At 44.8% G+C, this 16,830-nt stretch overlaps 1 protein-coding gene across 1 annotated transcript in view; it reads right to left on the bottom strand.

The window, feature by feature from the left end:
• Nucleotides 1-16,264, bottom strand: part of RAB3B (RAB3B, member RAS oncogene family) — a 67,943-nt gene extending 51,679 nt beyond the window's left edge. Inside the window, exons 1-2 of the mRNA NM_174447.4 lie at nucleotides 16,178-16,264; nucleotides 3,685-3,912 (exon numbers count right to left, since the gene is read on the bottom strand). Of these exons, the coding sequence (NP_776872.1) occupies nucleotides 3,685-3,912 (228 nt within the window). The 5' untranslated portion in view covers nucleotides 16,178-16,264. The remainder of the gene's footprint in view (nucleotides 1-3,684; nucleotides 3,913-16,177) is intronic.
• Between the last annotated feature and the right edge of the window lie 566 nt (nucleotides 16,265-16,830).

Genomic DNA, 16,830 nt, shown 5'->3' with positions numbered 1-16,830 from the left:
GATTTCTCCCCTACCCTTACCTCCTCAGTCAGATTATCTTCTCTAGTCCGCAATAATTAACCTTTCCGGACACAGAAGAGGCTCTCAAGGACTTATATGGTAAGGGACGCTGGGAAACAAGGCACCACCAGTACCCTCACGATCCCCCAGAGGTGGTAGAAACTCCTTTTGTGAATGGTCCTGCTCAGCAATATTAACCTCCTCTTCTTCCCTCTCCACCTTCCACCCTGACAATGGCTTTTTGAAATCCCCTGGGAGAGACTGAATGAGCTTGAGAAATTTAATTGAACGCTTCATACAGTGCTAATGAATCCCTGGATGCCGTTCCAGCACTTCTGGAACCACAGGTGGGAAACCTTGGGAGGGAAGTCAGTCATTGTCTGCATGAGCGGCAGGAGCAGAGAGAGGACAGAACCTAACTTTTACTGTATTCTTAGTATGTGCCAGGCACAATACTATGTTATCACGTATAGCTTCCCCTCAACAAACCTGTGAGACCTTTACAGTTGAGGATATTATCTACTCATAGAAGTGGAGTGACTTGCCAAAGCCTATATATCTGCCTGCTTCAATACACAAAAGATATTAAAATACATTACAATGACAAAGGCAATATTCAAATGCTTACATTTTAATGCATTTATGAACAGTACAGAAATGTTTATTTTCTGCTACAGAAAGTACATATGCATACAAACATACACACACAAAAAAATCTTTGCTAATTTTTTTTTAGCAAAAGCAATGTGCTTATGTCAGATCATATTTGATTGTCATTGATTTTACCTCAAAACGTGGCTAACATTGAACTTGTGCTAGGTGTTGGGGAAACATGTCTAGCCATTTTCTGTGCTCACTTGCTGCTGCTGCTGCTGCTAAGTCGCTTCAGTCGTGTCCGACTCTGTGCGACCCCATGGATGGCACCCCACTAGTCTTCCCTGTCCCTGGGATTCTCCAGGCAAGAACACTGGAGTGGGTTGCCATTTCCCTCTCCAATGCATGAAAGTGAAAAGTGCTCACTTAGGCTCACTATAATTAGTATAGTCCTCAATCAGAAGCTTCTTTGTGGGTTTCTTTTAAAGCTACATATATATCATGGGGGTTCATTTCATTAAAAATAGATAGTACAATCAATAAACCCACTTAATGAGGCACAGGAAAACTGCAAAAGCTCATAATGGGCTGAAAATGAATAAAAGAGTGAGGGAGCCGCCACTGCCAATCCCTTAGAAGGACAGACTTGTCTCCTTCCACCTGAAGAGTGTTTGAGTGTAGAATATAGACTGTCTCCTTCTACCTGAAGAGTATTTGAGTGTAGGATATACGATCATCTAATGTGGAGATCAAATGAAGACATCTGTGTCAATCCATATAGCAAATATTAGTATACACTGATTTTGTATTCAAAGATAATAAACTCCAGTAAGTTTCTTCAGCTCCCTAAGGAATAATCAGGCATGTAGCCTCTGACCCATGTCAAGAACCTTTTATTTGTTGTCTAAGGTCTCTCTACAGAGAAGCAATGGCACCCCACTCCAGTACTCTTGCCTGGAAAACCCCATGGACGGAGGAGCCTGGTAGGCTGCAGTCCATGGGGTCGAAAAGAGTCGGACACGACTGTGTGACTTCACTTTCACTTTTCACTTTCATGCATTGGAGAAGGAAATGACAACCCACTCCAGTGTTCTTGCCTGGAGAATCCCAGGGACGGAGGAGCCTGGTGGGCTGCCGTCTGTGGGGTCGCACAGAGTCAGACACAACTGGAGCAACTTAGCAGCAGCAGCATTAAGATCTCTCTAACCCCCAAACTGCCACCCGACAGCCTCTCCAGCAAATTTCTCTTGGCATCCCCTCCCGGCACTTTCTCGGCCTTGCTCCATTTTCACTGGATTGCTCGCCATGCCCCAAATATCCTGTGCTTTCAGCCCCCTCTGTGCACCGGCTGCAGGGAGGACGTCAGGCTACACAAATGGAAGCACCGGCACATAATAGGCACTTAATAAATGCTGATTGATCCTTACCATGAGGTAGTTAAACTAGATCAGTGGTTCTTCAATTTTAGCCTACCTCAAAACACCCGGATGGTTTGTTATAGCACATTATTCGGCTATACCCTAGAGTTCCTGATTTTCTGGCTGTGAGGAGGGACCTGAGATTCTGCATCTCTAACAAATTCCTAATGGTGCTGATGCTGTTGATCTGGACACCACACTTCTAGAACCAATGAACTAAATGGCCTGCATAGTTTCTCCCATTTCCAATGGTTTATGATTCCTTGATGCTTTTAATAGAGAATAAACAAGCAAAATAAAGTTTTATCTGTATATAAATTAATACTTAATATGACCACAAATGGAAACATGGGCTCTATAATACTTAATGGACACAGTGTAGAGAAAAAAAAACTCATACTTTAAAATCAGAAGACCTGCGTTGGAATCTCACTTTGTAGCTGTGTGGTCAACTTAAAGTAAATTAATTATGCTCTGAATATCTGTCCCATGGGGTTGTGAGATACTATTAATACATGGGAAAAATTGTAAAACAAAAAGCACTATACGGATTATACTAATAACATATATGTACAATGTATTAATGTTGAGTGGACTGATAATAAATAATACATTTTGAATACTTTAAATCACAGATTTTTTAAATTTCCAATCTCAATGCTAATTCATTATCAAAAAGTATATGATGTACATGCTGCTATTATCATCTCAAATATGTATATATTTTATTAGTACACTGGTAAATACCAATAATAGTAGCTGTGGTAGCCAGTTTCCAAGATGGTCCCCAATAATCCTCACCTCCCAGGATTCATACTTTTGTATAGGTTCCTTCTACACTGAATTAGTGACCAATAGCATACTCTAATTAGAGACATCACCACTTTCGATTTGGTTTCTTGGATCTCTCCCCCTAGGACAAGCTAGCTCCATGTCATTAAGACATTGTATGAAGAGAGCCATGTAGGAAGGAACAAAGGTCTCCTACTAAAGCCCAGTGCCAGACACATGAGTAAGCCACCTTGGAAAGGAATCTTCCAGGTCCACTCAAGCCTTCAGATGACTGCAACCCAAACCAACATCTGCCAGCAACCTCATAATAGATTGCAAGCCAGAAACCAAGCCACTCCCAAATATTCAATCCATAGAACTGTGTGTTAATGAATTATTGTTTTAAGCCATCAAGTTTTAAGGTGATTACACAGTGATAGATTATGGACACAGTAACTAACATTTACTGTACATTTATTATGTTCCAGGAACTATGCTAAGCACTCACCAACCCTATGATATAGATGTCATTATAATCCCCGAAGAGGAAAGCCTGGCCTAGAGAGGTTAAGTAACTTAGTCCAGGTTCCATGACTAGTAATTGGCAAAACTTAAATCTGAATCCAGGCCTATAACTCCAAAGCCCAGACTCTTGGTCGCTTATCTGTATAATCCAGGATAAAACCTCTTGGACAGTTAAGCAGCAGAAGCAACTGAGTCCCCAAATGAGAGCAAACGTATAAAATCAGCAAGGGACAGTCCAGGGGCCAGACATGCAATAGCACTGGGGCCTAACGTCATAAACCCCAGCAAAGTTCTAAACTGGCCCCACTGCCCAGCCGTTGTACTAGCAAGCGAGTCAGCTCTCGGGACACTTCTGCCCAAGATGCCCAGGACTCACCCAAATCTGCAGCTTCACTCGCTTCTCGTGGCGGTAGACTGTCTTCACCTTAAAGTCGATGCCCACGGTGCTGACGAAGGCTGGGGTGAAGGTGTCATCGGCATAGCGGAAGAGGAAGGAAGTTTTGCCGACACTGCTGTTGCCAATGATGAGCAGTTTGAACATGTAGTCAAAATTCTGGTCAGAAGCATCTTTGACTCCGGCTTTACCATCGGTCACTGAAGCCATCTGCAGGAGAGACCTGTGGTCACTCAGGAACACATCTCCAGTGTCACTCTGAGTCACCTAACTTTTAATGGTCACACACCCATTCACACACTCACTCCCCACCCCAGCATCACTGAGGAAATACACTACTCAGAATCACCCCCGCACTGAACCTGCCCCAAATGTTATCTCAGGATTGGGGTGGAACCCAGGATTGGGGTGGAACCAGCTCCTCCCAAATATTCCTTCAGCAAACATTTACTGAGCACACTGTTCTGAGTCAAGTACTGTGCTGGGCACAAAGAATACAAATATGAATCAGACATGGTGTCTGACCTCTGAGTGGCCGCAGATTAGAGTAAAAACTCAAACACAAAGTAACAAAGCAGAGGATAAGTGATAAGACAGAGGGAAGCCTTGGCTGAGGAAGCTCATCAGAAGCACCTAACCTTCTGAAGACATGGTGGTCAAGGAGAGGTTCCTGTAGGAGACAGCTCCTAAGCTGAGTTTTGGAGTGGCTAGAGGGAGGAAGGTCAAGACAGCAAATGTTTGAACATTCCAGGAAAAGCCAACACAGGGCTCTCATTCTCCTGTTTCAAAAACATTTATGGCTCCCTATAGTTCTAAAGATCAAGCCCAAACTTTTCAACTTGACAAAGAACCAACCAACCAAAGAATAAATTCTCTAAATTTTACCTTCCCCTAAGGCTTCTCCCTACCAACCTGTGCTACTTTTTATAGAATTATGCTGTTGTTGTGGTGGTTTAGTTGCTAAATCATGTCTAACTCTTTTGCAACCCCACAGACTGTAGCCCACCAGGCTCCTCTGTCCATGGGATTTCCCAGGCAAGAATACTGGAGTGGATTGTCATTTACTTCTCCAGGGGATCTTCCCAACCCAGAGATCAAACCCGTGTTTCCTGCATTAGCAGGTGGATTCTTTATCACTGAGCCACCAGGGAAGCCCATACCAAATTATACTCCACTCCAAATACGCTGTTATTTCTTGCTTCTGTCCCTTTAGCTCTGTATTCTTTCTGCCCACAATACTCTTCTGCTTCAAATAAACTCCTGTTCAACCTCGCAGATCCATGTGAAGGTTCACCTCCCCTGGGCAGGGCAGAGGATGCACTCCTGGCCCTAGGCTCCCAGTGCGCTCCAATAGCACTTGTATCATTTCAGAACTGTTTACTATTCCAGCTTCACCTTTAGACCAAGCATCTTGGACCTAATGTATTTCATTTCTTAATGTATTTCTCTAGTTTCAGCACAAGTCCTAGTATGTAATCAGCACTCAGTAAATGTATACTGAATTAATAAAAGTCACATCACCACTCTGGGGCCCAATCTCATAATCTGGAAAATGGGGAGAACAATTTCTGCCCTGCTTTTCTCACAGGGCTATTACAGGACTCAAATGAGAAAACAAGGAGTAAGATCTTCATAAGCTGGTAAATCCCAACAGGTGTGAATATAAGTTATTATTATTCCAAATCCTTCAAAGCCTAGTTCCTTCATTTATTTACCTGTTCATTTGTTCATTCATTCCTCTGACAAGTATTTATTACATGCCAGACCTTCCCTGAGACCTCAGCACTCACAGTCCCGCCACTATCCTCTCCTTTTCTAGAATGATTTGAGTCTGAAAGCCATCCATAATCGAGCACTTGGTCCCATAGTCTTACTTGCTTTTTTATTTCTTTTTCTGCAGGGACCCTACTTCTTCACCTGCCATCACTCCTTCTGCTTAACACTGGGTACTCAGGCGGGTGGGGTGTGTAGTCAAGAGGAGGGCGGAAGGACAGCCCTGACATAAGATGTCCAGAGTGTCATCCTCTTTAGGAATTCCTGCCTTTTCCTCAAAAGAAAAGAAAGAGAGATGGATTTATCTCTCTGGGCCTCTCAGGTGAGCTATAAAGATAAGAAGCTGACAAATGCAGAAGGTGAAAAGCTCTCTTGAAGAAAAGCCAGATGAATATGTATGATTATTAGCAGCCCTTAGTAATACTTCCTTAAATAGGCCACCACAAACCTTCAGTGGCCTCTTCTCTTCCTTCTCTTTTTCTCCTAGCTCTCAAGGCTTTATTGGGACCTACACGCCCACCACTGTATCAGTCTGCCCCTTGGTAAGGCTCACTAGGCAGGTGTGGAACATGCCCAGGACACTTGGGGACTCAGACATAGCATTTACACGAAAGAAAAAGGTGAGATCGGAGGGGAACAATTGGCCTGATCCAACTGGAGAAGGAAATGGCAACCCACTCCAGTGTTCTTGCCTGGAGAATCCCAGGGACGGGGGAGCCTGGTGGGCTGCCGTCTATGGGGTTGCAGAGTCGGATAGGGACTGGAGCGACTTAGCAGCAACTGTCTCATAGCCCGAACTTTTCAGTTTTTCATTGCACAAGATGCAGAGCTCATTTCTAGAACTGGCAAGTCAAAGGAATTATGCTTTTTTTCTATCCAAGACAAGGGAAGCAATCACGACCTCACACCATCCTCCGCTCTGCTACCGGTCATCTTTGTTTGTTTCCAAGAGAAAATTTCACCTTTGAAAGTATATATCCATTATTAAATGTTAGGGAAAAACACAAGACTATAAAAAAGAAAAATTTTAAATTACTAGATACCCCATCCTCTCAGAAACTGCCATCGTTAATATTTGAAGTACATTTCCTCCTTTATTTTTTCACACACCAGAATATCATCTATTTTGAAATTATATCCTATTATTTAACTTAAACAGTATATATATTGTGGTATACCTGGCCTTAATATCAGTAAATACTTGTTAAGTACTCGTTATTTTCCATGAGGGACATGGTGGTGACAATAACCATGTAACAGTTACCATTTATTGAGTGCTGCTGCTGCTGCTGCTAAGTCACTTCAGTCGTGTCCAACTCTGTGCGACCCCAGAGACAGCAGCCCACCAGGCTCCCCCGTCCCTGGGATTCTCCAGGCAAGAACATTGGAGTGGGTTGCCATTTCCTTCTCCAATGCATGAAAGTGAAAAGTGAAAGTGAAGTCGCTCAGTTGTGTCCGACTCTTAGCGACCCCATGGACTGCAGCCCACCAGGCTTCTTCATCCATAGGATTTTCCAGGCAAGAATACTGGAGTTGGGTGCCATCACCTTCTCTGATTTATTGAGTACTGTGATATAATACAAGATATGTATTTGGTCTGGGTACCTGGTTCCAGGCAGAGCTCCTAAAGCCTTTGGAATCTCTGGAAGTGCAAGTGATTAAGTGTCTTGTTGTATGCTAATGAGATGACTGGTGACTGGGACTCCAGGACAACCTCAGAGTAGGGGCTTGTTGCCAGAGGAACCAACCACACAGTTAGAGGATTGGAACTTTCAGCATCACCTGCTAACCTCTGGCGAGGGTAGAAGGGATGGAGATCAAGCTGATGACTAAAGGCCAATAACTTAATCAATCATGCCTGCAGGAACGAAGTCTTCGTAAACAACCCTATCCAAATGGGGTGGACATCTTCCAGGCTGGTGATGACATTGATGTGTTGGAAGGGTGGCACACCTGGAGAGGCCATGGAAGCTCCAAGACCTCCCTTTCCCCATACCCTGCCCTATGCATCTCTTCCACCTGGCTGTTCCTAAGTCATATCCTTTTACACTTTTGTAATAAACCAATGTATGCATTACTCTTTATATATATATATAAATAATATATATTGAAAACATTTATATTACACTAAAAATAATTCAAACTTTACAGTTTGCAAGTTATCATATAGTAAAATTACTATTATTTTATCACCATTTGTCATTTGCATTATTTTCTTAACTTTCAACATAAAAAGTAAGTAATATGGAACCTAAAGGTTTACAGTGAAAAGTAAGTCTTGCTTCCACCCCTGCTCCCAATCTCTAGTTCCTCTCCCCAGAGGCAAACATGTTAACAATTTATGTATCCTTCAAAGATAGTCTTTGCATATATAAACATAGAAGTCTATTCATACTTCATATATATATATATATATAAATAAATGACAGCATACCATACTCTCGAGTCTATATCTTCCATGTGTATTTTAGTAGCTGAGATCTTTAGTTTTGTATCCTACTCCTTTTCACTTAACATTATATCATAAACATCTTACTGAGACTTTAAAAATTCTTGTAAATATCATTTCAATTGACTACACCTTATTTAGCCCTATGGTTGTATCACATGACCAATTCTTTAAAGTTGTATATTTATTTTTCTGTTCTCGATTATTATAAATTAAGTTAGAGTGACCATTTCTTTACATAAATATTTGTTCTCTTTCCTATTTACTTCTTTATTATGCCCATCCTTGCATGAAATGTTCCCTTGATATCTTGAATTTTCTTGAGGAGATCTCTAGTCTTTCCCATTGTATCATTCTCCTCTTATTTCTCAGCAATGTTTATTGAAAAGTTATACTCTGCTATACTCTGGAACTCTGCACTCAGTTGGGCATATCTTTCCTTTTCTCCTTTGCCTTCCACTTCTCTTCTTTCCTCAGCTATTAGTAAAGCATCTTCAGACAACCACTGTGCCTATTTGCATTTCTTTTTCTTTGAGATGGTTTTGGTCACTGTTACAAGAAGAGGTGGCAAGAGTACATGGAAGAACTATACAAGAAAGGTCTTAATGACCCAGATAACCATGATGGTGTGGTTATCACTCACTTAGATCCAGACATCCTGAAATGTGAAGTGAAGTGTGTCTTAAGAAGCATTACTATGAGCAAAGTTAGTGGAGGTACTGGAATTCAAGCTGAGCTTTTTAAAGTCCTAAATGATGATGCTGTTACAGTGCTGTACTCAATATGTCAGCAAATTTGGAAAACTCAGCAGTGGCCCCAGTACTGGAAAAAGTCAGTTTTCATTCCAATCCCAAAGAAAGGCAATGCCAAAGAATGTTTAAACTACCATATAATTACTCTCATTTCACATGCTAGCAAGGTTATGCTCAAAATCCTTCAAGATAGGCTTCAGCACTACATGCATGGAGAACTTCCAGATGTACAAGTTGGGTTTCAAAGAGGCAGAGGAACCAGAGATCAAATTCCCAACATTCATTGCATCATGGAGAAAGCACAGGAATTCCAGAAAAACATCTACTTCTGCTTCATTAAGACTGTGCTAAAGCCTTTGACTGTGTGGATCACAACAAACTATGGAAAATTCTTAGAGATGGGAATACCAGACCACCTTATCTGCCTCCTGAGAAACTTGTATGTGGGTCAAGAAACAGTTCGGACCAGACATGGAAATACTGACTCGTTCAAAATTGAGAAAGGAGTACAGTAAGGCTATATATTGTTACCCTGCTTATTTAACTTATATACAGAGTACATCATGCAAAATGCTGGGTTGGATGAATCACAAGCTAGAATCAAGATTGCCAGGAGAAACAGCAACAACCTCATATATGCACATGATACCACTCTAATGGCAGAAAGTGAAAAGGAACTAAAGAGCCTTTTGATGCGGGTGAAAGAGGAAAGTGAAAAAGCTGTCTTAAAACTCAACATTCAAAAAACTATCCAGTTCCAACACTTCATGGCAAATAGAAGGGGGAAAAGTAGAAGCAGTGACAGATTTTATTTTTTTGGACTCCAAAATCACTGCAGACAGTGATTACAGGATGAAATTAAGAGATGTTTGCTCCTTGGAAAGAAAGCTACAATAAAACTAGATAGTATATTAAAAAGCAGAGACATCACTTTATCAACAAAAGTCTGTATAGTCAAAGTTATGATTTTTTCATTAGTCATGTACAGATGTGAGAATTAGACCATAAAGAAGGCTTGCTGCTGCTACTGCTGCTGCTAAGTCGCTTCAGTCGTGTCTGACTCTGTGCGACCCCATAGACGGCAGCCCACCAGGCTTCCCGTCCCTGGGATTCCCCAGGCAAGAACACTGGAGTGGGTTGCCATTTCCTTCTCCAATGGATGAAAGTGAAAAGTGAAAGTGAAGTCGCTCAGTCGTATCTGACTCTTAGCGACCCCATGGACTGCAGCCTACCAGGCTCCTCTGTCCATGGGATTTTCTAGGCAAAAGTACTGGAGTAGGGTGCCATTGCCTTCTCCAAAAGAAGGTTTAGCACCAAAGAATTGATGCTTTTGAACTGTTGTGCTGGAAAAGACTCTTGAGAGTCACTTGGACAGCAAGGAGATCAAGCCAGTCAATCCTAAAGGAAATCAAGCCTGAATATTCACTGGAAGGACTGATGCTGAAGCTGAAGCTCTGATACTTTGGCCTCCTAATGGGAAGAGCTGACTCACTGGAAAAGATTCTGATGCTGGGAAAGATTTAAGGCAAAAGCAGAAGGGGATGACAGAGGATGAAATGGTTAGATAGTACCACCAACTCAACAGACATGAATTTAAGCAAACTCTGGGAGATAGTAGGGGACAGAGGAGCCTGGTGTGCTGCAGTCCACGAGGCAGCAGAGAGTCGGACATGACTTAGCAACTGAACAACACAACAATTTATTTCCTTAGGAGAGATCTCCAGAAGTGAGAAGAGAGAGATCTCCTGGTCAAAAAATAACTTTACTAAAACACAGATTTAATCCTTACCCATTTCCTTGATCTTATTTTACCCTATAAATAGACCTGGAAGATTAAATTGGAAGGGCAGTGATTACTATTCCCATTGGAGCAAGAAAGGAACTAAGAGCCAGAAGTTACGAGGATCTGCCCAGGACTCATAGCTAACAGCTGAGATTAACTTAGTACCATGCTATAATAAGGACTTCCCTGGTGGCTCAGATGGTAAAGTGCCTGCCTACAATGTGGGAGACCTTGGTTCAATCCCTGGGTCGGGAAGATCTCCTGGAGATGGAAATGGCAACCCACTCCAGTATTCTTGCCTGGAAAATCCCATGGATGAAGGAACCTGGTAGGCTACAGTCCATGGGGTCACAAAGAGTCAGACACGACTGAGCAACTTCACTTTATGCTGTAATAAGGGAAAAGTAAAAATCCCTGCTCTATTCCTTGGCTGAATTCTTGGGTGAGTTATATCAGCTTTCTAAGCCACAGTATTTTTACCTTGAAACCAAGAAAATACCACCTACTTCACTAAGTGATAGTACCAACAGAGTGAACATTTATCATATGTAAATAAGCTGGTGTGGTTTCTTGACCTATGGGAGGTACTCAATAAATATTAATCCACTGGTTTCTTTAATTCACTTCTGTAGTCAAGTGCCCCCTCCCTGATCTGGGCTCCATAATTTGAGCTTATTTGACAATTAACTGTCTATCCCTCCTTCTGGATTCATCTGAGTTTTATTTATCCTTACACCCTGTCAACACTGAACCTAGATTAAATCCTTGGGCATGTTACTCTTTTCTGTAAATGTTTATTGAGCATTTGCCGTGTGCCAAACTTTGATGTAAATGTTGTATTATTGGTCTTCATTTTTTGCAAGTGCAGCTGCTTGCACTCTTAGATTTCTGGAATTAGAAGAGATTTTAGAGTGGCAGCTTTATCATAACAAAAAAGTCTGGATCTTGGTCCCAAGCTTTTGCAGTAACTCAGTGTATGAAATTGGACAAGTAACCTAAACTCTGAGCTTCAGTGTCCTCATCTATGATGTGATCACATTACCTACTGCAGAAGGCTGCTATGATTTTTCAATAAGAAAACGTGTGTAAGGGTGCTTCATACGTACAGTGTACGGAAAAAACTATACTGGCCTTGTGTAGAATTAGTAGGTAAAGTGCTTGCCTTTATTAAGCTATGTCTGCCATAGGTGTGAGCCAAGAGTAAAAAAAACAGTTTCAGTTCCTGGTCTGATACACTCCCCTCATTTTCAGGGGAAAAAATAATCAAGGCTCCACAAAGAAAACTGATTTGTCAAAGGTCACCCAGCAAGTCAGTTGGAGCATCATTACTAGAACTTCTGTCATCTGATGACTTTCAGATTGGACTGGGCTTAAAGAAAATAAAAACCACATCAATTTTAGTGCATACATGCTCAGTTGTGTCCGACTCTTTGTGACCTCATGAACTGTAGCCTGCCAGGCTCCTCTGTCCATGAGGTTTTTTCCCTGGCAAGAATACTGGAATGGGTTGCCATGCCCTCCTCCAGGGGATCTTCCTGACCCATGGATCGAACCTGTGTCTCCTGTGACTCCTGCATTGCAGGCGGATTCTTTATCACTGAGCCACTGGGAAAGCCCACAACAATTTTAGGGTGAATAGAAAAGCATCCCCAGTGTGGCAGAAATCAAAACCAGTCTTGTAAAGCCATCATCAATCAATTAAAAATAAACAGACATAATTTAAAAAGAAAAGAAGAACATCCCCAGCACCTGAGATCTCTTTCCTAGCATTTGCCATACTCTACTGTCAACCTCTGCTCATGCGCACTCAGTGCAGCTTTCCCAGAAGATGGTGTGAGAACAGGGAGAGGCAGAGAGCTGAGTTCAATTGGAAGATAGATTCAGATGGGAGCCCCCAAGGAGATCTTTTCAAAAGGAAGGCAGGGGCTACACAGACATTCAAAAGAGAGGTAAAAACCACCCCAGCAGGCAGCTGCCAGAGGCAGATCTGAGCAGACAGGTCAATGCAGACTGCATTTGTCAGATAAGCATCAGTCAGATCTTCCCTCTCTTTTGTGACAGTCACATAAATGATAGAGCTCTTGCTCTTCGTGACAAGCAATACAGATGAAGGCCCAGGGACCATCCAGGAAGTCATCTCTGGTTCCAGGCTGGGGGGAAGAAGGAAATGGCTCCTAGGAGAACTGGTGTGAAAAATAACACTTTGAGTCTGATCAACTAAGGAAGAGGCCTACTTCAGCCATGAAAGGGGGAAGGAGAGGAGACAGCCCTAAAATGCAGCAAGAGATCAACTGAATACATATAATGGAGAGGTACACAAAGGAAATTCCCTTTGATGGAAAGAGCACAGGATTAAGTCAGAGACACCTGGACTGAGCCCTGGCTCTCTAAGCAATTGTGTAACCTCAGGCAGATCACACCCTGGGTCTCAGTTTCCTTATCTATAAAATGAGTTAATAAAATGACTTCTGGGCAAACTACCGGAAGAATTAAAACTAGTATATGACAGTGCTTTATAACTCCTTTCCAAAAAAATTTTTTGTCTGTATGCTTCATGTTTTCTTCTACCAAGTCATCCCGGGTAGTGGAAATTGCTTGGGATTCCAAACAAACAGGTTAGATTCAGTTTCCAGGCCCAGCATTTATTAGCTATGAGACCTTGGCAAGAAACTTTGCATGAGTAAGACAGTTTCCTCATTTGTAAAATAACCATTGTTGGGAGGATTACAGTCAATCTTGGTGGCTCAGAGGGTAAAGAATCTGCCTGCAATGGGGGAGACCCAGGTTCAATCCCTGGGTTGGGAAGATCTCCTGGAGAAGGGAATGGCTACCCAGTTCAGTACTCTTTCCTGGAGAATTCCATGGACAGAGGAGCCTGGCAGGCTACAGTCCATAGGTTGCAAAGAGTCCAACACGACTGAGCAACTAACACTTTCAGTTCACTCACAATGTTGGTAAGGCATACAGATATGCTGCCATTTGACACATAGCGGGTGCTCAGTAAATGTAATTCTGTCTTCCTATTGGGAGTTAGACAATTGAACATCACCCTGCTATACACAATCTCCTCCCTAAAGCCATACTCCACTCACTTATCTGATTCAACCTTTCTTGAAACCATTCCCCACCGCCAGCCCAGCCCAGCCCACCTCCTCATTGTTTCCCTTCATCTCTTAGAGCCACAGAAACAATATTGTAATAGCTATCATTTAGTGAGCACCTAAATGCTAGGCACTCTACCAAGCGTTTTCATTGTATTCCGCCTTGCATACAATAGATGTTTGATAAATGTTCACTTCCTTCTCCAGGCTGGAAAGAGCGGTTGATATGACCACTATCATAATGTAGGCTGCCGCTACTGCTGCTAAGTCACTTCAGTCGTGTCCGACTCTGTGCGACCCCATAGACGGCAGCCCACCGGGCTCCCCTGTCCCTGGGATTCTCCAGGCAAGAACGCTGGAGTGGGTTGCCATTTCCTTCTCCAATGCATGAAAGTGAAAAGTGAAAGTGAAGTCACTCAGTCGTGTCCGACTCTTCATGACCCCATGGACTGCAGCCTACCAGGCTCCTCCATCCATGGGATTTTCCTGGCAAGAGTACTGGAATGGGGTGCCATTGCCTTCTCCGATAATGTAGGCAAACCTGCATAATAACGTCAGTGCCCTCTCTCTTCTATACAGTACTTTACAGTTTGTGAAGCTCTTTCACCCAAATTATATTTGATTCTCACAACAATTCTTGGGAGTAGGTGAGGAAATAGAGGCAAGAGCAAAACCACAGCTCAGTTATTCATTCAGTCAACATTCATTGAGCACCTACTGTGTGCCATCTCCGCTGTGCTCTGGGGAGATGAAGAGAAACCATAGGAATTCCAGCTTAAAGGGAAAACCTTTTCAAACATCCTCTACAGGTTACTGGTGCCTCCCTTCACATCATAATCCATAAGAAACTGGAGATTTATTTCTTGGGTTGGAGATCATTTTCAATTTTTGCCTTCTTCCATACTGTTTCCTCTGATTGGAACATACTTTCCTCCTGCTAGCTAAATCCTTCATGACCTCAAAGTCTTCCCTGACCCACCATCCTCCAGCAGAATGTCTTTGCTCCCGCAAACAAGCACCAGGGGCTTCCCCGGTGGCTCAGTGGTAAAGAATCCACCTGCCAATGCAGAGACATGGGTTCCATCCCTGGGTTGGGAAGATCCCCTGGAGGAGGAAATGGCAACCCACTCCAGTATTCTTGCATGGGAAATCTCATGGACAGAGGAACTTGGCAGGCTGCAGTTCACAGGGTCACAAAGAATCCAACCCAAGTGAGCAACTAAACAGCAACAACACAGCACCAGGGCTTCCTTATACCATAGGCGGCTTTTCCCAGACTTCCATCGTCTTCTTCCGTTTATATGAGTAGAACAGGTGGGCACACACCTGTGCACACAAACACATCCAGCTCTTTTTACTATCCCGTACCCTTTTCCATCTGGATTCCATGCAGTTGAGATGGATGTCCCTGTCCCTCTCTCACTCCCCTCCTCACCTCTACTAGCTGCCGGAGGCTGCCACCTTGCCCTCCCTAAAAATCTCTTCCTACACTTGGACTCTAGAACAAGAGTCCGCCTGTAGATGAATTTCCCTGTCAATGATTCTCTTCTTGTCTCTGATTCCAGGTAGCAGTGTAATAGGCTCCAGTGCTTGCACCACCTCCTTAGCTTGTGAGGAGCTAAGACAGGGCTAGCATCCGGATGCTGTTGGACTCCACTCTGGGCCCCCATCATCTTCCCACTCTCACACCACAACCCATACGTGGCTTTCTCTGCACCATGACCCAGCCCATCCACCACCCTAAACTCTCCAAGTTCCAGGACAGTTCCCCCAACCCCCTGCTAAACTGCAGTGCTTCTCCACAGCCCACCTCTAGCCAGAACTCAGGCTCCCACAGCCCATATCCAAGGCCAGGACTCTCCCTTCATCAGCTCCCCACCCGCTTTCTCTGCAGCCTGGATAGACCTAGCCTTGTCTCCCACCTTCTCATTCTTCCTAGCTTCCCTCCTCCAAGCCCCCACTCCAATTACCCACCTTGCCCATACCCAGCTGGGCTCCGCTCCACACCACACTCAGATTACCCTCTCCCCGCCCAGCACCCCTCTCCCGCCCAGCTCGCCTTCCCCTCCTCGTCTCACTCCTCCATCTCAAAACGACCCCCACCACCCAGTCCCCTCCCCTTAGCTCTTCACTTCCACACCTCCCCTCCTTCGCTCTCCTTAATCTCTTCGCTTCAACACCCCTTTCCCAGGCCCTCGGCTGCTCGGTACCCTCTGCCCGCACGGCCCCTCTCAGCTCCCTTCTTACATCTCCCCCGCCTCCATCCCCCTCCCCCCAGTTTCCCCCTCAACCAGCCTTCGCTGCGCTCCAGTTGGCGCTCAGCCTTCTCCCCGGCCCCGGCGCCCTCTTTCTTGTTCCTCCGATCCCGCTGCCCCTGCCTCTGGGGCTCCCCTCGCCGCCCTCAAAGCCCGGGTAGATGCTCCCCAGGGCCCCTCCCCGCGCTACGTGCCCCTTCACTGCCGCGGTACCCTTCCTTAGTGGCCTCCCCTGGCCCCTTCTAGGTGCCCCTTCCGCTGCCCTGTGCTCCTTCTCAATGCCTGCTCACTGTGCCCCGCGCCCCGCTCCGGGGATCGGTCCCAGATCCGCCCCAGGCGGGCTGCCGGGCCGCGCCCCTTACCTGGGACTCCGGGTGAGGACGAGCGGCTCGCTCCCTGGCAGCGCCGCGGAACCGCTGGACCTGGCGGCGGGAGGCAGAAGGCGCAGCGGGTTCGCGGAGCAGGGAGGTGGGGGGTGGGGCGGGGCGGGTCCGGTCCCCTCCGCGGCGACTTCGGGCAGAGGCTCGGGCTGCAGCTGGGCTGGGTTACGGCCGCTTCCAGGCCCCACCCATGCCCCGCCCAGGGGCAGAGCCCGCTATCGCGGGGCCCTCGGCTCCCGGCAGGTGTAGGGAATACGAGGTTTCTTGGGGACCCGAAGATCCCCAGTACCTGCTTGACTATCGTGATTTATCTTAATTCTCACGCCTCGTTCCATAGACTGAACTTAGTAGGGTAATCAAAGGGCTTTGATGATAAAGTAGATGATGATGGGTTTGTAGCTCTGCCATTTCTGAAGCTCTTGCCTGTGTATTTATCACTTCGTACTCAAAGAAGCCCACGGAGAGAGGCAAGATCTGGATGGCTGTCTACGTGGAAGCAAAGCCAGAAATCTGGGCATTGTTGTATACCCTATGCACTCCTTCACACCCTACATCCCATCAGCCTGGTAATAACGCCTCCATAAGGAGAAGGCAATGGCACCCCACTCCAGTACTCTTGCCTGGAAAATCCCATG

The sequence above is a fragment of the Bos taurus genome, chromosome 3 (assembly GCF_002263795.3).
Source record: "Bos taurus isolate L1 Dominette 01449 registration number 42190680 breed Hereford chromosome 3, ARS-UCD2.0, whole genome shotgun sequence".
NCBI lineage: Eukaryota > Metazoa > Chordata > Mammalia > Artiodactyla > Bovidae > Bos > Bos taurus.
Note: the sequence above shows the minus strand (reverse complement) of the source record. Positions and strands in the feature narration are given on the sequence as shown.